Genomic DNA, 21,779 nt, shown 5'->3' with positions numbered 1-21,779 from the left:
TTTCCCCCACTCAAAGCAACATTTTTCTCTCTCCCTCTCACGACGTCACCGCCGACCACCGTCCATCACCACCACCATCCACCCACACTAGAGCTTTAAGTTGAGCTTTTTCAAGGTACATCATACTTTTTACCTTAAAAATTATAAACCCACAACCAAAATCATTCTTTCTTCCATACTTATTCTAAATGTGTTTTTAACTGGAGTTTGTGATGTATATATTGAATTTGGTTGCTTTCGTCAACTGTTTCATTTCGAAATAATGTGAGATTAAATTGTGTTTGACCCATTATTTTGATGTTAAAAGTATATTATTTATCTTTGATTTTTTCTGTTTGAGTAGGTTTTTCTGAGATTCGGTATGAAAAACATCTAAGAGTTGATGAATGCACCATACACCTTATCGGAAGAGAATCCAACATTATGCACCATACACCACCATCACTCTCCACAACTTTAAGTAGATTAAAATATAAGATCAAAGATATTAATCGGATAAAAAAACACTTAATCCAACAAAGGTTAATGGTCGATTTTAGAGAGAATAGAGATAAAAAGTAGAAAGATACAACAAAGAAAGAGGGGAGAGAAAAGCAGAAAAGGGGGATAAAAAAACAGGGGAGAAAAACAAATAAAAAATTGAGACGATCATGGGCTGAAAACTTGAATGAGCGTAAAGAATTAAGTATATATCTTTTAATATAAAGTCCAAATATATCTTTTACAAAAATGGCCTTTCTAATGTCGATCTTTGATAACATATAAATTTTGGGATTATATAATTCGAATATGAATTTTTTCTAAAAAATTAATTATTTTATTGAATTATTATATATATAATTTAAAAAATTATTTATGTATTTAGTAGTGCGGTTTGATTTTTAGCGGTTTTTTAAATTTTAAATTAAAACCAAATCAATAGTGTAGTGCAATTTTACTCTAAATTTAAAAGTACTGTTTGAAAAATATATCATAAAAAATGGTTCGTTTCGGTTTGACTGGGCCGATTTTGGGCGGTTTTAAATTTTTTTGATTGCCCCTAATCTTCGGTATAAAAAAAAATGCGAAGAAATTTCTAGTAAATTATTTTAAGTGGCAGAAATGAAAAACATGATGGATTCATAACTAATGGGCATAAATATTCCATCTTTCTGATATATTTGTATGAAAGACCCTCATTCTCTCATTCTGGTTTAGTTCAATGCATATTGCTAATTTTATATATTATAAATATAACTATAATTTAATTTTATACTAATGTCCTATCTACCATTTTTCCTTGATTTTGTGGTCAAAGGTCCTAATAGGTATCTCTGTGTTGTCTGGGCAGATATGCCACCGTCAACGGTATCGCAGGGGGTCCTCTTCAATGAACGAGCACAAGAGAAAATTAGTAAGTAAATTAGATTTAGTAAAACTTTAAATATTTTTAATAATAAACTTTTTACAAATTTCTAACATTTTTAAATATCTGTGTAGGAGACTCAGCTCAAGCGTCCACCTCTGTGAATGGAGGTATTTACTGACTGTTGCAAGAAGAAAGTGAACGGCGGCTGAGTGGTTCACGCGTAGAGGAGGTGGCGGTAAGTTACATTTCTTTTTTTTTTTCCTCTTAAAACAAAAAAATTAATTATTTACTAATGCATCATTTCTTACTTATTTTCTGGAGATATATCAGAAGATGCTCAAGGAGCGTGCTCTCCAATCAACGCCATAGGAGGAGGGGTACCTCATCAGCTGCTAGTGCCGCACCACTAGAGGAGGAGCAGCTTTGGGCCATAGCAACCAACTTAGGGTAGGAAGCAAGGCCAAGTCTTTGGCATGGGGTCTGAGGCGTTCACATCACATCTCGCTCGCTCGTGGACCAAGGACCACAGAGCATCAACGTCCACTGCCGCCTTGCCGCTAGAACCTCCCGTCTCAACACAGCTTCAAGAAATCAAGTTTATATTGGTCGTGATCTTTGAAAAGATGGGAATCCAAACGTTGCTCCTCAACTATCCACCGGCAGTCCCACCTCATCCTCAGTTGTTGATGCCCCAACCAAGGAATCCATGCAGCAACTGACCCGGGATGCAGCAAACCCTTAGCTTACCTACCAGCATTCGCCCCAGCCGTTAGATTAGATTTTTTATGTTTTTTGAAATTCAAATTAGATTGCATTTGAAATATTTTGGCTAATTTTAATTTTTTTTGTATGAAAATATTGTCTTTAATAATAAATTAAATATAATATTAACAAAAAGTATAAACACAAAAAAAGAAAATAAAAAGTATTTTAAATTAATTAAAATTAAGGACAATATTTGAGACGACATTATATCCCTAATAGAAAAAGAAAATATGTCCCAAAAGCTGTCCCAAAAAATCGTTCAAAAAATAATACGTTTGATTCAAAGAAAACATGTCCCAAACACTGTCCCAACAACTATTCCAAAAATAATATATCTGATTTAAAAGTTTCATCCCAAATCTATATTTCAATTATTCAGCCTTTGGATATATTTCGAATGGTCTTGTTATGCTATCCTAAATTCTATCTCAAATTTTGGGACGGTTGGTAGAAGCCATCCCAAAATCGTCCGAAATATTTTTGGGCGGGGCTTTTTGAGGCGGACATTGTTTCATCCCAAAGTCATCCCAATGCCGTCCCAAAATTCGCCCAATAAGGCATTTATCTTTTGTAGTGAATAAAATACCGTCTATAAGCTCTATAGTAGAAGAATTGGAGATTCGATTGGTAGTTGGTCAAGTAATGAAAAGTATGAAAGATGCATATTTATTATATTGTAAATCTGCACATCCCAAAGGATTTAGTGTTAAAGAGAGTGACCAATGTTATTCTTTGGGCACTAACAAACTCCAAGCAAAAGAATTTGAAAATTCTTGCCCTGGTACCAAAGATGAAAAACATTCAAATGAGAGAATACTATTATATCAAAAACTGGTGATCGGGTCTGAAACAAATGATATGGAAGTGCGATCACGATCACGCCTCGTTCCCGACCTCAAAAGATTTCTGTGGATCAGAAAAACACGTCAGCTAGTCGAGTAGGTCCCTGACGTAGACACTCTGACGCCCAAGTTAGATTTTAGGTCGAAGAATGTGTAATAAAGAAAAGCTAGATTATTATCAAAATCTCAATTACCTCAATTGGTTTGATTTCTGTATATTTATATGGTCTGAATATACCATGTCGGGTTGCCACGTGTCAAGATCACGGGCCTTGAGCCCTTAATCAGGCAGCTCATCACTGATCACGCATCCGAATCGCGCTAGAGCCTAATATCGCGATCTTGTCCGTCAATCATGCAAATTATATAACTGGATTCCCTCCTCGCCTTATACAGAACCGAGCTTGACTTAACAGCATATAATGTCATTTTTACCCTTCATTAAGGGTATATCGATCTTTTTGTAATTCTTCCCTCATCAACTGGTGACTTGAACTCAATGTAAAGTAAGGATTAGAGTTGGCGTGAAAAAGAGGGAGAGTGGAGAATAACTAGATTTGTGATGGATCATAATCATGAGATAGTTGTAGCTGATCAAACACTTTTATTGAGATCATCACATAATATTTCACATGCTCAAAGATCTATCTTGGAAGCATTGATAAATGCCTGAATACCTATTGCTAGTGTTGTTCTTACATGGAAGGGGAAGCTCAAGCGCTAAAGCATTTAGGATTTATTTGAAAAGATGCATATGACCATTTTTCTCGATTAAGAAAATATACAAAATTGAGAATGGAGATGTTTCTGAGTTGTTGCAGTATTTTGTGAATAAGGCTAACAACTAACCTTTTTTCTATTGGAATATGCAAGTAGATGATGATAACAGAGTGATGAACTTTTTCTATAGAGACCATAGATGTAGGATTGATTTGAATATTTTGGAGATGTACTTTCTATTGATACCACTTAATGAACAAATAGATACAATTTGATATGTGTACATTTTGTGGGTATAAATCATCATAATCAAAATGTGATGTTTGGTTTAGCTTTCATGTCAGATGAAACTGAGAGTTCCTTAAGTGGTTGTTCAGGATATTGCTTGAGTCCATGGGTGATAAACAACCTTAAACTATTTTTACAGATCAATGTGAAGCAATGATGAATGCAGTTGACATAATATTTTCATGTGCTCATCATCGGTTGTATCAATGTCATATCAATCAAAATACTCCCTCACATTTAGGCAGTTTGAATAATGATTAAGGGTTTAAGCATTTGTGGAATAAGTGTACGCAATGTTGTAAATTCGAAGAAGAGTTTGAGGTATCATGGAAAAGTATGATTGATCATTATGATCTTAGTAGTCATAAATGGTTGAATGGCATGTATCCTTGAAACACATATGGGCTACGATATTTAGTAACAACAAGTTTAGTACCAGACTTTTCGCTACATCTAGAAGTGAAGGAACAAACTCGATGTTGAAAAAAAAAAAGTGGCAGACCAATTTTTTCGTACAATCTGTTCTTAATTATGAAAAGATTCAGAAACCTTGGTTTGCAAATGAAAAGATTGAGGACACGCGTTGTCGCTATGGACGATTTGGAACATAACCTACTATTACACCATGGTGCTGAGGTATATACACTTAATGTATTCAACCTGTTTCAAGTAGAGTTATTTGAATCTTTGAACAATGAATTCATAGAACCACCTTCACATATTGGTAACTTTTTCTGTATTCAAAATGAAATCTTATGGTGAATTCTCAAGGTTCAGAATGGTGATATTTGATAGGCAATAGGAGAAAATTAAGTATAGTTATCACAAATTTGAGTTTATGGGCGCATTGTGTTGGCATATTTTAAAAGCCTTAAATTATATGAATGTATATTCTATACCTGAGAAGTACATTAAGAAAAGATGGAGCAAGATTGTGAGAATAGAGTTTCTCACGAAGGAAGTGCGTGTGGAAGTGACGAGAGGGGAAGTAGAAATATTGTCTCTGATATCGTATTTGTCAATCAAAAAGTGAGAAAGACTTATGATCTTGTTATGCAATGCAAAGCTCATGAAGAGACAATAATTATGTTGACAGAAACTTTTGATAGTGTTGCTGAAAAATCAAGTGCTTGGCTTGCAAATTTGAGTTTAGATGATTCAGCTGCTTCTAATGGTTTAGTTGATGAAGATAATAATCAGACAAATGAAGTGCATATCCATAATCCTCTTTATGTTAAGTCAAAAGAAATTACAAATAGTTGTGTTCAATGCCATTTAGACGATAAGAGCAAAAAGAGAAAGAAAAAAGGGATTGGCGAAACTTCAATCATAAAAATCATTAATCTTTTCTCTTATGTGTTTATGCTTATATATAATATTATAGAAATAAAGGGAAAAGTTACAAAACAGAAAGGGAACAACTCACAAATGACTAAAGATGATCAATGTCCTTCCCAAAAGGTTATGCCTGTCTAAGTATGCCGTATCGTAGCCATCTAGTTTATATTCAATTGTTCCATATTTCAGCACAACACATCTAGATGGTACTTGCCAACTGATCAATATCCCTATTGGTAATTGAAGTAATTTTTAAGACTCAAATAATGGAGAGCTCGTTGTGGTATGATTTTCAAGAGGAAAGACCACTTGAAAGCAAGTGTTTAATTTTTTTTTTTGGATTAAATCTAACCCTTCAAATGGAATTAGTGATAGTCCATAATGTCTTCGCATTTCCGGATTAACTTTCTGTGCATAGTCCTCTATGATAAACATGTATGGAGTGTCAATGGATGTACTTGCCAGAGTGTAAGCGGTTGATAGATTTGCTAGATGTGCGCCATAGATGGACTGATCTCTTCACTCGCATCATATGTGCTAATTGATCCTACACGTACAATGGATACTGTTAACGTGAAAAATTCATAATTTCCCTTGCAACTTCATGGTGTTTGATCCTCATTTGTCAGAATGACTATAAATCAGTTCCAACATTGTCGCAATTTATTTTGAGTTGTTCCATTCTGTCAGCCTACAAACATAATTTTACGATATCAAATATATTATCTTTGTAATTTTATCAACTAAAAAAACATACAAAATGCTTACCACATATTTTCAATCATTTGGGTTTGCAGGACGATATCGTTGTGTGTTTCTTGATCCAATATCATGTGATATTTGATTTCGGGTAATTTAGTGATAACAATTCATATAATTAGGAATAGTACCACGAGCCTTCATGGGGCTCCTCCTCTTTTTGAACTTTTGTTTCCTCGGCTTGTTCCATTGGTGGCTCTTCACCAGTAGCTCTTTCATGTCACACAGTGATGGCATTGACTTGTTCTTTTGGATTTTTCTCTATGTCTCTTGGGAGTTATCTTCATTCCTGCTAGACATCATGTTCACTAGTTTTTCTATTTCAACCTCAAAATTTTGAATTGATGTATCTTGATTTTGGAATCTAGTGTTTGCCATGATGATGAATTGAGAGAGCATGTCTTTTAAATTGCTCTTCTTCTCTTGTGGGGCTTGTTGCTATGGTTGTTGATATCCCGTCCCCTTTGGTCTTTGCTGTTGATTGTTACTCCATGAAAAGTTGGGGTGACTATGCCATTCTGGATTGTATGTGTTAGAGTATGGGCAAAAATTACACTTGCCACCATGAGAAATAAAGTTAGCATCTTCATGAATAGCAAATTGACTTCCTATCTTACATCTTGACTTAAGTGCCCAATTTGACCACATGCACCGCAAGATCCTATTGGTGCACTATTCCATATCGCAGCTCCAAGGTTATCCACTTTTTGTATTAGTGTAGTTATCTGAGCAGACAATGCGCTTATAATATTGATGTTGTGGATATCAGTTACCCTTCTATCGTCTCTCTCATGCCCATATGAGTACAGATTGATTGCTATCTCATCAATGATGTTGAGTGCTTCTAACAACAGTTTCTTTATAATTGTGCAACTGCAGTTGCATTAGTGATAGCTCGTTGGCCAAAGTGACACCATTGTAAAAGATCTATACTTGTCGCCACACGAGCAACTCATGATAAGGATATTTTCTAAGCATGTTCTTAAAATGTTCCCATGCATCATACAATGATTACCTTTCTAATTGCACAAAAGAAGTAATGTCACTTATCATCTTAGCAGCTTTAGAGGGGGGTGGAGGAAATATTTTACAAGGAAATGAAGTGCTTCAAATTATGATTTATATCAGCAATCTAATTAATATGGAAATCCGCATATCTGATAACCTGTGGGTCACGGGTTATAGTGAAGCCAGTTTACTCACTCGAATTTATGATAACCCGTGGGTCACGGATTATCTTGGCAGCACTGTTACTGGAATTTTTTCATTTCACCATACTTTAGCTTTTTTCTTATAACTCTTCTTCTTTCCGTAAAAGCACCTAAAATATAACAAATATACCAAAAACAGCATCATATCACAAAAATATAGTGATATCAATAGTAAAATGTATCATATAAATTTTTCTAATCAATACTGCCATCTAAACAATTATACGGACCAAAACAAACTTAAGTCAATATTAAAAATCACAAGATACATTTACAATTATAAATATAATTGTGTGTATTGTGAAACATGTGAAGGGATAAGAAGGATGTTTTCTTCGTCAATCAAAGTTGGCCGCAAATTTGATGTATTATTCGATGAAATTAGTGCTAGTGTCATGGTACATAACCATGCTCAGATTTGTAACAACTGCATTGCATCACTTATATTGATTTTTCCTTACTACGATGCCATACACAACACTCAGTACTTATATGCCAACGTTGTTGTACCCCAATTTGAGGTACCAACTTCGTATATGTCCTCCATATATCATAAATATAACAACAAGACGGTGTTACCCGTAGCCTCATGACATAATATCCACCGATAATGCACAAAGCACATATACGTGCCTCTTGTAATACCTCCTTTAACAGGCTATCATCATCACATGTGTTGCCAAGAAATTAATCATGTGAGACAGTTAGTTTTATTCTAGAATGCATAAAAAATTCTCATCTGTGCGGAACCCCAACCATTGATGACAATAATTTTTGCCACTATTGAGTAGTTCACTTTTTATCTATTCTGGTAATAAGATTACCTTCCACCAGAAGAGCCCAGATGATGGCGATGTCCTGAAACGCAATAATCACCTCACCAATCGAGTAACAGAAAGTATAAGTCTCAGGATGCCATCTTTAGACTAATGTAATAATAAAGTGCGTGAATCTTAATATGACTATATGTAGAACCCCTAAAAACCTCATGTTCTGCAATGCCTGTAGAACACAAACGCGGCATGGAACCAGTTGAAGCACACGAAAAAGAGATATATCACCATGTCGTGCATATAAAGTTGTGTTTGAGGATCCGAGCATATCTTCAGATTGATGATCTACCTGTCCATACAACACACTAGTATCTCGTGGACCAAAATTTATTATAATTTTACTCTCAAATTAATTTTTTTTCAATAAATCTTTTTTTTTAGGAAAATTTGATGGAAGTTAGAGTGTGGTTGTGGTCCTCAACCAGCAACTCACCCCTTAAATAAAGGGTGAGCCTTAAAAAAAGTGGCATGAGAACCAGTGATTTTGGCTTGTTTTTTGCATGCATGCTTAGCCAAATGTCGATTTACCTATGCATGCATACATAGGTCGAATCGACGTCTATGCTATCGTCTCTGACAAAAGCCTGTGATTTTTTTTTCAATTTATCGATCAATCGATAGCTTGATGACCGAAGTAAGGATTGCAACTTGCTTTTGCAGGCTAGCAGGCTATTGTCCCTACTTTGTTTGTTTGTTTGTTTAAAAAAACGGCTGTCAGGGACAACGATTCTGCCTATTCTTTAAAAGTTATAAAAGCACCTCGTTTATGTTTTTTTTGGCATTATTTAAATAAGTTTTCCAGAAATGCGTTGTGTATCGTTTTAAAGATGAAAATGTGTAGCTACAACAATGACCATGAATATGATTCTCTACATACCCTGATGAGTAGGCATTCTCAAGAACAATTAACGTTTTGGGCGTGACTTTGACTAGCCAGCTACCATGTGGAATGAGGACACGTCTCATCTGCTTACCTAGGGGTGGCAGATGAGTCAAACCTGTCAGCCCAATTTTAAGCTTGACTCAAGCTCAAGATTTTCGAGCTCGAGTCGAAACAGCTCGAGCTCAACATACTCTATTCGTCGGCTCGCAAACTTTTTCTATTTTTTTATTTTTTATAAATATTTTTATTTTTAAAATTTGTATACGTTTAATTTTATATTCAATACTTTATCAACTTTATATTCAAAATTGACCATATATTATAATTAGTAATTAATATCATATATTTTAATTTTAGATAGTAATAAATTATGGTACTTTTATTTATTCATTTAATTTTTATATAGGAACAAGTTTAATCAACAAATTAGTAAGTTTTAATTTTTTTTAAAAATAATTATGTAATATGATACATATAAATTTTACGTTATATTTTAATATCTATTTGTAATCTTTTATACTTTTTAAAATTGACAAGTCCTAACAATTACTTTGTAATTTTTTAGATATATTTGTTAGTTTTATATTTATATCAAAATACACAATATGCAATCAATTTTATTACTTATAAATTTATGTCAAAATTTGGTGATTTCATGAATTAATTCAAAGATAATAATAATGATGATGATGATGGTTTAATAATTTTATTATATATAATGAGATCAATCACTATTTGTACTTTGGTTTAGAAATTTCATCTCCTAAAAAAAATTTGTATATAATAAGATCAACAACTTTTAAAAAAATGACTTATATTTAATTTTTTTATTCATATTAATAACTACACAAAATAATATGCATGTATTTTAATAATTTAATGTATTTATATTTTCTATATTTTTACTAATTATATTACTACTAGACTAATTAATATTTTTTATAATTAATATAATATATTTAATATTATTTGTTTACATTAATATAATTTTATTAAAAAATAAACAATTTACAGAAATTGATATCTTTAGCTCTAGCTCGAGCTCATTATATATGATTCGAGCTCGAGCTCGAGTATAAAACATAAAATTGAGCTCGAGCTCATAAAAAATGGTCGAACTCAACTCGTTTACACTTCTATACCTACCACATCGATAAGACCGAACGAGTGAACTCTTTTAATGTGGTCTATGTAAATTTATATCAAAATAAATTATGAATACTTAAATTAACATATAATGAGATATAACAACTTATATAATTAATGTCCGAGTGAGATAAACTGAAACTGAACATGTCAATAGCCAAGTCACCTAGTTGCCATTTTCATGTGGACAAGGCGCACTGCAATGTCTCCACTTGGCAACACATGATTGGTGGGGTTTAGCTCCACACTCCACACTCCTCCTCCATCACACTCCACAGTCCTCCATCAGAAAGGCCAAACAATATTTATCACCCATTCCGATTTTACAATGTCAAATATCGTATTTCGTTTCTTTTCTTCATCTCCTGACCACCAAACTATGGCATCTCTGCGAACTTCTCTACTCACCTCCCACGCAATCGGAGCCCTTCGCCGTCCCTCCGCCGGAGTTCAACCTCCCTCCGTCACCTTTATTACTCCTGCCCTCCCTAATTTGCAGAAACTAAGGTACTCTTTTTTTTTGGCAATCCTAAATCCTCCATATTACTTAGTACTCTGTTTTTTATGCAACTCTGTTATAATTCGACTATAATGTGGTGGGGCCTTATGCGTTTTTAGGCTTGTTTTGTTGCTCTTTTTTGGTTGTGGCGCTGTTACATGAATTGGGGTTTTGACAAATTAAGCTGTAAATGCAATTGAGCTTTTATTTCGAATTTACAAATACACTCAATGGATTCTTGGTTGATGTTAAAATTCTCAGTTATGCTTAGTTGCTAATGTGATTCGGATGTTTGTTTTAACCGAAAGTCTTTGATTCTTCAAGATGAAGTTTGTTCGCCAGTATGTGGGCATTCTTATGGTGGCTATTTATTTTAGTTGTCTAAATATTTGGAAAAGCAATCAGCACAAAGTAAATCAGGATGGGAGTTCATCGTTGATAGAGATTAGTGTTACTCTTGGTGCTAAAAGGGGGCAATAATTAGTATGGCTAGAGGAGATGCTATTAACTGTATCAAATAATTGTAAGAAGATTAAATTGCAAGGAGAATAATGTTTATGACTGGAGAGGGAAAAACGAGCTCTAGTAGGAGATTTAGAAAGGAAAAATCACATGGTTTGAGGCCCATTTTCGGGAGCCACTGAATTGAATGAAGAATATTTTTAATCTTTGAGTTATATGTTCCTGCTTAATTAGAGTAGCATTTTGTTGTAAAAAGATTATCTCAATATTTATGATGGAATAGGATTCTTAGCAGTTTACTGGAAAACATTCTGAGTTTTTTCCTCAAGTTGGAATACAGTACTTTACAAAACCCTGGAATAAAGGGATGGTACTAACCTACCATCAACCTTTTAATTATGCGGTTGGGTGTCATGTGTGGTGATGAATCTAGTAGTTTTGAAGATAAAAGCAAAAGTGAATTTGGTTCTGGACCACATTGTTAGTCTGGGCAGATATCATATAAGATGACCTAGAGCCATAAGATTAAAATTATAATTGAATACTCAAATTGGTTTGCCTAGGCTATGCTTCTAAGTTATAAAGATATCTCGCATGCAAGTTGTGATTGTTCGGTTGAAGTATCTTTGCAACAGCCATCACCTATGAGGATGCAGTAATCTTCTGATTGGTCATGTGGCTCATAATAACAAGTATTGCAAGCTTGATGTCCTAACTTGTGTCATAATAAGTTCAGTTACTATTTACCATCATCCGCTTGGATGAATTGGTGGTTGTTTTGCTTGAATATCAGAATGGGTTGATAAACTTGTGAAAAACATAATCTAGATTTGTTGTTTAGGATGAAGCTAATGAACCGTACTTGTAAACTCCACTCCACTTTGATCTGCAATAGGATGCCTCCAATTGGTGGTTCTTTTGCTTGAATATCAGAATGGGTTGATAAACTTGTGAAAACATAATCTGGATTTGTTGTTTAGGATGAACATAATGAGGCATACTCGTAAACTCCACTCCACTTTGATCCGCGATAGGATGTTGACGTGTCTCAGTTTTCTCAATCCCATATGCTTGGCATTGTTGCCAAGTGAACAGTACATGGTTTCCTTTCTTCCAACCTTATTCTAGCAAATATGTTTGTTTCTTCCTTTCAGGTTAACGAACGAAATAAGGGAGCAAGTGAAAGAGAGTTGGCATCCTTTATATGCATCATCCACAAATCCTTCAGAGGGATCAGACGACACGAAAACCAGTAATACTGCCCAAGGCCCTCCGTTCCTCACCATTTTGGCTGGTCTGGTAGTTTTCTTGATCATATGTTGGCTCATTGGATCCATACTGATGTGGCTTATTGGGTTAGTAGTCCATCCACCTCAGTTGAAATGAGTCCAAGTTTGTCCTGTACTTGTACTGGCAGATTAGTTTATTAATTCAAGAATGAAGGAAAAGAATTCCTGTCCTCCTTACTCAACAGATATTTTAGAGACCGAGGAGCATGAGATGGCAGACTTTGCTCTCTAATTGCATGTAGTCCTGACTGCCTTACATTTTCAATCAACACTTAGCCACTGGTTAGTATCTTAGGTTGACGGGCTCATTTACCTTTGTAGTTTGGATAAATGGTTGATACTATCCGAATGGATCTCTCATAGGATTTGATAAATTAATAAAAATAATATGGCTTTCACTTCGATAGTCCAAGTAATGGATGAAAAGAGGTGGTTAAAATAAAAATAGTGTATTTTAATGGATAATAAGTGTGATGAGTGGAAATAATGGCAAAAGTCAAAATATATGGACTTTTCTTTCCCACCCCACATCCAGCCACCTGGATTGGATTGTGAAATCAGACCCTTGTGGGGTCTAACTTCTAATCGGGCTAATTGAGGGCAATCTCGGGTTGCATGGATGTTCACTGGGCCCATAACATATTAGGAGATGATGGATAAACGTGGATTTCTAGCTCAATCCACCATTGTCTTGCAATGTAAACAAGCATTTACGAGATAGACACAGGATAAATCTTGCCTCTTGGGAGTTTGTTCAGAAATATTCACAGGACCTAATTCTATACAGACACAAGTAGGTATTACGGGAAAATTGGTTCATTGGGATAACATAGCATTCACCAGCGGTCCAAGGAGACTTCATCGGATAAGGATTGGCAAAATCTCTGGGGGATCTTGAATTTATGCAATTGCCATAATTGCAATTATCATGGAATTGTGTCCTAATAAGAACTGAGTCATGCTAAATTTCAGATGGAAACTCAACATGTGACTGTAAAAGAGTCTGTTTAAGAGTTAATACTTTTACTATCAATTATAGCATTTGCACATCACAAGAATACCCCTCATACAGATAAACTCTAAATATGACGGAGAAATTCCATCAACTGTTAAATTTGGACTTCTAAGAGTTTAATGTAAACAAACTGAAATCAACTCGCCATAGCTGGGAGAACTACACAGGTCATATTTTGGTTTGTTGTTCTGGAAAAGAATGATGTTGGAAACGTGGAAACAGCATTTGAACATATTTATTTTGCCTTTCTTGAGAAAGGTTAAAAGATTGAAGAAACAGCAAGTATTATTCAAGAACTGGACACTAAAGACTCGTACGTGACAAAAAAATTTAACCACACAATCATAACTTAGACCTACAGGTCGGTTCTCCTTATCAATACAATGCACTATGAGAGTTGATACACTTTAATATCGCCCAAGGATGAACGGTGCCACAATTGACACCCACTTCCCCAAAGTAATGCTCAGCACCATCATAGTTTCCCTTTATAACAAATCTGACATGAGTTGCTCATCTGGTGCATAGGCTAGAAGAGTGCATAAAAATCTTTACCATATTTCTAAAACTATTGCTTCTGAGAGCCTTTCCCTTTGACATCTAGGCAGTTTTCTCCAGCCACAGAGGTAAAATTACGCCTTTCATCAGAAGTCGCAGTAATAACTGGCATCCAGACATCGGCTGTAGTGCTTAAAAGAGTCCTGACCTGTGGGTCTTCAGCCATTGTTGAGGATATTAGCTCATCGACGTCATCAAGCTTTGCAGATAATTTGTCCAATTCCTTTGCTATCTCCATCTAATAGGACAAAAGGATATCCTTTAATGAAGGAAGTTGGGGGGTTGGGAGTTAACAATGAGTATATGGTTATGAATGAACTTGAACTACCTCATTCAGATGTTGAGCAGATTTCGAAGGAAGTTTCCTGACCTCCAACCCCAGGGTTTCAATCTTGGCACGCAACTCAACTTCTTCTTGATTGGTTAATGATTCCACCTGGGAAAGAATATTGATAATTATAACATTTGTGGCCATGAGGAAGGAAATAGTTAATGTAGGATACCTAAATATTGAAACAAGCGGTGTCTTTATGACACCAGTTTTGTATTAATTGACTCTTAATTCTGATTTCACTTACAATAACGAAAAGAGATTGAACAAGACCAGACAAATTGAGTTCTAATGCTTGCTTACAGTTTCAGAAACATTACTTATGAACTAGAGACACATAACTAGTTTGAGACAAGTTCACAATCTGCTGAATTAAGTTCATATCATCCATATTGTTGTTTTATGTCCGCTGAGACTAGTTTACAATTGAGGGTACAAAGTAACCAATTGCTCATTAATCGACACCAACTACATCACCACATCAAGCAAATACAAATTGTTGCACAGAAAGATAATGAACTGTAGCAGGTAATCACTCGTTGACTTAGATAAATGACTAGAGCACGATACAACATTACAGAGATACATCACGATACATCAACAAGTATAGCTATTCCAACAGGCTCAGGAAGAATTTCTAGAAATAAGCTGGCTGCTGGCACTCCTTCAGATGTAAATGTCATTAATATTTCTTAAAAAGCTTGAACTGAACAAAATTACAGCAGTTAGCTCAAATATAAGCTATTCCAAAGTGAAAATTGTCCCTAATTCCACTAAAAATCACCGAAAGTAACTAATGGTCATCTATATGTGATGCTACAAAAATCACACTGACTCCACTAAGCTCCAAGATTCAAGAGTAACAGAGCAAATCCTTACATTACAATACAAGGAAACAGGACAAAAATCATAGACAAGACATAAAGAATTATAAGGAAAGGGAAACTATGACAAAAACCGTAGAGAATATACTAACAAAATCAACATTAATACATCTTCAGGCAACTTTGCAAGAACACGAAAATAAGCCACATTACACAAGAAAAAAGCAAAAGACACACGTATCAGAACACCAATTGCCTGAATTCAGTTTCACCAACTCAGCATCCCAACCTAAGAAAAACCTCGGCGTTTTCACATAGCGGCAAGGACGCAGCAATGCACAAATTACCCTTTTAACAGATCCCACATCTCAAAATCAAACATAAAAATCAAGGAAAAAAAAAGAAATCCCATATCAGAAAAACGAATTTATGATCTAGTCATCCGTAAATTTACGGAGATCAATGAGAACAGCGAAATCCCATATAAGACAATCCGAAAGATGTTACAGATTTTAGAGCGGAGAACCTGTTGGAGGAGATCGGAGAGTAGCCCAAAGAGCTGGGCGTTGGCGACCGCCGGTGTTTTTCCCCCATCTGCCATTCTGCTCTTCCGATGGCTTATCTGTGCGAAACCAAACGCCGTCTTCTTGCATCTTATATATAGTTATCGCTTTGTGAGAGCAGTAGGTATATGTCGCGCTTTTCCTTGCAGCTACAATCAGCATGTTTAGAAAGCGTGGGAGTTGAATCAAATGTTGACACGCTTTTCCTGTTTTCTCGTCCCCAATTTGTTTGAAGACTGCAAGAACAGAGAAACTATTTGCTAATTAATTATATTAATGCTCTGAATATTTCGGAATGACGGTATTCAAATATTTTTTAAATTATTAGAACGTATCATCTTGTACTTGTAGGAATATATATTTGAATATATCATTTATTAAATATAAAAAATATTATGTTCATAATTTTATTTATATTTATAATTGATATGTATAAAAATAGGTTGGCTCAAAGAGGCCCAAATGATCCAAAAAGAAGAAAGAAATGAGAGGCCCTTGACATCCTAGGAGGTCCAAATCATGAAAGGCCCCAAAAACACTCGATATGCGGTCTTGGCAGGTGCCCCTTAGAAACTAAATAGGTGGGCGACCTTGGCAGGTGCCCCCTAAAAAACAGATTGGCAAAGGAAGGAGACCTGTTTCTTCAAGATCAGCCCAAGAGGGAGGCTCGCTGGGCTTGGCCCAAGGAGGAGCCCCCCCAGAATCCGTTCAAGGATGAAACCTGAAAGCTTGACCCAAGAAGGAGGCCTACTACATCTTTCTAAGGCCAGTCCGAAAGGAGGAAGGTGCCCTTAAAGGGTTGGACTCTTTAGCCTTCTTAGGACTCCTCACCAGGTAGGAGTCTGCACGAAAAAGGAGTTTCATTCATTCGAAAACTTGTTGCTTAAGAAACGAATAAGGTGCAACCGTACCCCTCCTAAATCTCGCCTTCCTCGCTGGGCAGTGAATTCCCTCACCAAAACTCCTATTACAAAGGGACTCCGTCTTTATAAATAGGGGATTACCCCTTAACAGACAGTCCTCTCCCACATCCGAGAACCTCTCTTGCTGATACTCTGCTATTCTAAACCTTTATTTTGCAGGTCCTCTTTCCCAAGAGCTTTCACTCATTAACCCAAATCCAAAATCAAGATCCAAAAATATTGGACCGGTGTTAAAATCGCACACATCAATAACATTGAAATATTTTTACATACAATTATGTTTTAATCTTTTTATAATAATTGTTTATTTGATGAGGAAAGTCCTATTATTTTCAGTTCACTTCTAATTTAATTGATGTATTTTGTATTAATTAATTATTATGTTTAATGATTTCGTATTAGAACAAAATAATGTGAAAGTAAAATACAAAATATAAAAATGAAATATTAAAATAAAATAATCAATCAAAGTTTCTTATTTTCGAATTTTATATGAGAGATTTTAATTTAATCAAATTGATCATGTTATTATTTTAGAGCCATTATTCTATGAAAAAATTACAAATTTGAAAAAAATATCAATTATTAATATTAAAATAAAATTAATTAGTCCGAAATCACTCATTTTAATATTTCAACAATATTTAATTTAATAATTCGAGGAATTTTATTTATTTTTTTATATTTATTATATATCATAATTTTATTTTTGAAGTTTGGGTTAATATTTACATGTTATTGGTATGCTATTCATTTTAAATTTTATTGTGCCAGTAATGTGTTTTTTAATAAACATTTAAGATCCTTCACAGCAAATTAAGTGGATTAAAACATTATTTGTCATTGTATCTTTTAGTTAGATATATTATTTATCTTCTAAGTAGTTTAGAGGAATTAGAAATATCAAATAATTTTCTTTTTTGATAGAATTAAATGTTATAGTTGATCCCTTAAGTTTTTTATCCAAAATTACTTTAGTTCATCAAGTTCATTTTTTAACGTTAGTATCCCTAAATTCTAGTTTTTGTCTCAAATTTAAAGAATAATGTACAAAAACTCCAAAAAGCATAAAAATATATGAAGATGTTTTTTGTGCTGGCTTGTGTAGTTTTGCTTGTGGCGTGATATACTAAGAGGGGGATACTAAGTAGATATTGTATGTGAATGAACTATTGAAGAAAATAATGTATGTGTTGTAATGAAATGAACCGTTTTAGCTAAAATATTTTTGCCCCTAAAAAACGTCTGAATTTGTCCCTTAATAAGTTGAAAAGTTTGAACAATCATGATTAAAGAAGAATTTTTCTTAAAGTGACTCTAGAATGAAAACACAATCTTAAAGGTGGAACACAATCTAAGCATGCTTTGGTCTATTCATACACTGAAATTCTTCATTGAAGAACACGATCATGTTTACAATCTTGTCGTGTAATTTTTAGTTTGTGATGCGAAAAGTCGAGGCTTCGGGCCCCATTGAGAAGTTGGATACCAAGTGGGAAGGCCCTTACAAGGTTACAGAGGTGGTGAATGCAGGGGCTTACAAGTTACAGCAGCTCGATGGAAAGAACATCCCTCGCACATGTAACATCGCAAATCTCAAGAAGTATTACTGTTAAGTTCTCTGGGTAGATAAAGTTCACTTTTTGAATACTTTGTAGTATGGGGCAAAGTAGAAGTGTAACGTTTTTATCCCTCCCCATCGACCCCTTGTGAAACTCTTGCCAGCCATTGAGGAGAAAATGGGTTTGGGAATTAGAAATACAAATCGAGGGAATGCAAATGAAAGGAGAAAAATATAAGTGAGTACTCCCACCCACCCACTCCCATTTATCAAGTTTAGTCAGTTTTCTTGATTGTTTACTCTCGCACAAAATATTATACCGGCGAGTGCATATTCTATCCGAGAGTGGGGGGCTATATGATGTACATTGATAAAAAATATTAATTTGTAAGGGTAAAAAAGTAATTTAACATATACGAGGCACACACTAAACAAATACAACCCACCATACCATATAACTTCCAACACTACTATAAATACAAAAAATATTAATTTTTAATGAAAGCACTATTCATTGATTGTGATTATTTTTCTTGTAAAAGGACCTCCCTCGAAAATCGCATTTCATCTGGTGTATAATTGTACCGTAGGTAAAATTCTCAATTTTATCCCTTAGTAAAAACATCAACCTCATCAATTTGAATACGTAATGTGCTTGTTGGAGAATACACCCATGTCACAAAGCACAGCGAGGTCATGTGTAATTTTTTGAAAAAATATATATATAATGACAAAGAATAACCCATGTAGCTAAGTCATGTGGTGGTTACATGACCATTTAAAGTTTAGATTAGTAATTTATATATTATTGAGCCGCTATTTCATTTGAATTTTATTGTACCATATAGTAAATTATTTTTTTCTTAAAGTATTTAAAAGTCTCTTGTAACAAATTAGTCGCTTAGAAATTTATTTTTCGATTTATTTCTCATAATGGATATATTTATCATTGTATAAGTAGTTTAGAGGTATTAGGACTATTAAATAGTTTTTTTATAATATTTTATTCTTTTATAACCGATTCTTGTTTATTATTAAAAAAAATACTTAAGTAAGGATATGACTATCTTTTTCACAATGGAAAACAAACACTTATGATTCATATTTTTATATATAGTATAATTATAAATATAAATTTAAAAATAAATAAGTCCTGTATATTAACTTATAATTTTTAAGATCCTTTCTAAAAGTTACATTATAGTCGTTTTGCTTTTTTACAATAACACATCTCGATGTCTGAGCAGCAATATCTTTATTCAATCAATAAACATCAATAGGACTAACAATGATAAATAAATTGTGCATGTCACGACGTAGAGAGTGTGCTGGTGAATTTTCGAGCTTCTCAAAACATATTACGATATTAAAAAGTATCGCAAAATTTTGAGAGGACGAGTTTATAAGATCTAAAAATAGACATTAGTAGTGTATAAGCTCCATAAAAAAAAAGTAGTTCGTAATTTATTTTTAAATTTTATCAGACTCTTTCAATTTTGATCGTATTAATTATGAAAGTAAAGTTAACAACCTCTTGTAGTTAAGCTATATACATAATAAGCTTATTGTATCTAAGCCTTTTAAGAATTTATTTTAAAATAAGATATAATATTTTATAAATTTTAAAAACATCTTATAAGATGGAAAAATTTATGGAAAAATTCGTACCACCCTTTTGTGATATTCAAAATGGTCATATTACCATCAAAATTACTTTTTCTTTATTTTTTAAAATAAAACAAATTACCTTCTCAGAAGAGGTGGGTATTATAGGCGCCTTCTATGTGATTTGATTAATTTTCTAAGAATAAAATATTATTTTGTATATAAGTATATATAATAATATTACTATATTGTAACGACGATAACCTTTCTCCTTTCCCTGAAAACCCTTCTTTGGAAACCCTTCCCCAGTCGCCGCCCTTCAGTCCCTCCATCACCATACCTTGTCCCGGGAACCCTTTGCCCGTCACCTCCGACACTACTAATTGAAGGGAGTGGATTGGCCCGAAAAGCACGACAGAAGAGTGAAAAATCAAAATTGATCAAAAATACATACGTAAATACCCGATTAAAGGGTGTACCTTTGACTTTCTTAGACGTTCGGTGTACTAAATAATCAAAGGCCAAGAAAAACAAGAAAGGAATGAGTAAATAAACCAAATACATTATCCTCGTTGATTTCTCTAACCGACTACAAGCATGGATTCCCTTCCTCAGATCTAGATCTCTATGTAGAGATCCTTCAAAAATATTCACACTCCCACTAGGATGACGTGATCTCTCACACTAGCAAGTACTATCACGGAAGAATAAGAAATCAAATAATCGTTATTGAAATAACAATTTCGATCTTCTTGAATCTCTTTGATCTCTAAGACCAAGAGAGAGTATGGAGAGAAAGAGAGAGAGCACAAGATGAGTGTGTGTTGTGTGTGAAGTCGTTGGCTAGGGTTAGTTTATTTTTAAGTATATATGACCTAGTCAAGTATATATATGGAGTATTAACCTAGCTAGACTTCAGAACAACCAACCCTTTCCACACTCTCACCATGTGGCTGAGTGGGGTGCTCCTTGAGAGCCCCATTCAGCCATTTCATCTCCACAAGGAGGCGCTCCTCCTTAACCTAGTCAAAGCCTTGGGTTTGTATTAATGAACTGGACTCAATTTAATTAAAAATCAAGTCCATGTCTAATTAAACTTTAATTATATCTAATGCAATTAAAAATCCAACATTAAATCTATGTCTTTTAATCCAATTGAAAGATCCAAGCCGCTTTCTCTCTTTTAATTTATAAATCTAATTTATAAATTGGACCAAATTTAATAAAATTAATCCAATTAATTTTAAGGACTTACTTCAAATTTCAATTAATCCAATTAATTAAATTTCAAGTTATCCATCTAATGGATTGGTCTAAATAAATCATCCAATTAAATTAATTCGATTCTTTCAGAATTAATTCTAAATCAATTCCATTTCATTCTAGTGGTAGTGTATGACTTTTTAGGTTCACCCTCAATTAGACTTGGGCATGTGTCACCAACACAATTAATTAAATTTAATTTAATTAATTATTTCTGATTATTCCATAATTAGAAATAACCCGTTACCATGAGTGGCTGTCTAGTAACGGTCCATGACACTAGGGACTAGATGATAGCGACGCGAGCATATAGGCTCCGAATCTCATATGAGTACAGTCCTTCCATCATCCATCTCGCAACCTTAGTTTAGAGCATGAAATTGGGTGTTTGTTTCTATCCTGCACTAGACATCTACATTTAATAAGTCGAGTCCTCATTTTCCTACTACTTGAACTAAGAAACCTATCTTATTCATTCAGTGACTATGGCCACGGATTTTGAGGGTATAAACGAGTCTTAAAGCGTATATGAGACACTACTGTCACAATACAGATAGGAGATAGATTCTAACTTAGAATTCACAGTCCTCGTTACATACTTTGATTGCACTGGATAAGGCTTGTGATGGCTATGCCTCGCGACATAGCCACCACTCGCCATATCCAAGATATAATCTTCTATGCACGTGACTGCCATGATTTCTCAAGTTCGAGGATTAATCACGTACTATCAGAATCGAGAATCCCAGTCAT

At 34.2% G+C, this 21,779-nt stretch overlaps 2 protein-coding genes and 1 pseudogene across 2 annotated transcripts; 2 read left to right on the top strand and 1 right to left on the bottom strand.

Annotated features, from left to right (window-relative positions):
- The first annotated feature begins 1,821 nt into the window (after positions 1–1,821).
- Positions 1,822–5,439, top strand: LOC148785068 (protein FAR1-RELATED SEQUENCE 5-like; annotated as a pseudogene).
- Positions 5,440–10,423: 4,984 nt separating this feature from the next.
- LOC105173378 (uncharacterized) lies at positions 10,424–12,677 on the top strand. Its single transcript, XM_011095091.3, has 2 exons — positions 10,424–10,640; positions 12,249–12,677. Exons 1-2 carry the CDS (start codon positions 10,462–10,464, stop codon positions 12,478–12,480), a joined length of 411 nt encoding a protein of 136 aa, XP_011093393.1. The 5' UTR covers positions 10,424–10,461; the 3' UTR covers positions 12,481–12,677.
- A 925-nt stretch (positions 12,678–13,602) lies between these two features.
- Positions 13,603–15,794, bottom strand: LOC105173781 (ecotropic viral integration site protein). The gene is made up of 3 exons (XM_011095660.3): positions 15,638–15,794; positions 14,285–14,392; positions 13,603–14,194 (listed from the first exon to the last, which is right to left on the bottom strand). Exons 1-3 carry the CDS (start codon positions 15,710–15,712, stop codon positions 13,967–13,969), a joined length of 411 nt encoding a protein of 136 aa, XP_011093962.3. The 5' UTR covers positions 15,713–15,794; the 3' UTR covers positions 13,603–13,966.
- Positions 15,795–21,779: the final 5,985 nt, after the last annotated feature.

Source organism: Sesamum indicum, linkage group LG11 (genome assembly GCF_026168435.1).
Source record: "Sesamum indicum cultivar Baizhima isolate 11 linkage group LG11, ASM2616843v1, whole genome shotgun sequence".
NCBI classification, from domain to species: Eukaryota; Viridiplantae; Streptophyta; class Magnoliopsida; order Lamiales; family Pedaliaceae; genus Sesamum; species Sesamum indicum.
The sequence above is the reverse complement of the archived record's forward strand: the minus strand, read 5'-3'. Positions and strand labels throughout refer to the sequence as shown.

Coding starts and splice junctions, on each gene's coding strand:
- LOC105173781 (XM_011095660.3), bottom strand. CDS start 15,712: ATGGCAGATGGGGGAAAAACACCGGCGGTCGCCAACGCCCAGCTCTTT. Junction 14,393..15,637: donor TCTCCGATCTCCTCCAACAG/GTTCTCCGCTCT, acceptor ATTCTTTCCCAG/GTGGAATCATTAACCAATCA. Junction 14,195..14,284: donor CTGCTCAACATCTGAATGAG/GTAGTTCAAGTT, acceptor TTGTCCTATTAG/ATGGAGATAGCAAAGGAATT.
- LOC105173378 (XM_011095091.3), top strand. CDS start 10,462: ATGTCAAATATCGTATTTCGTTTCTTTTCTTCATCTCCTGACCACCAA. Junction 10,641..12,248: donor CCTAATTTGCAGAAACTAAG/GTACTCTTTTTT, acceptor TCTTCCTTTCAG/GTTAACGAACGAAATAAGGG.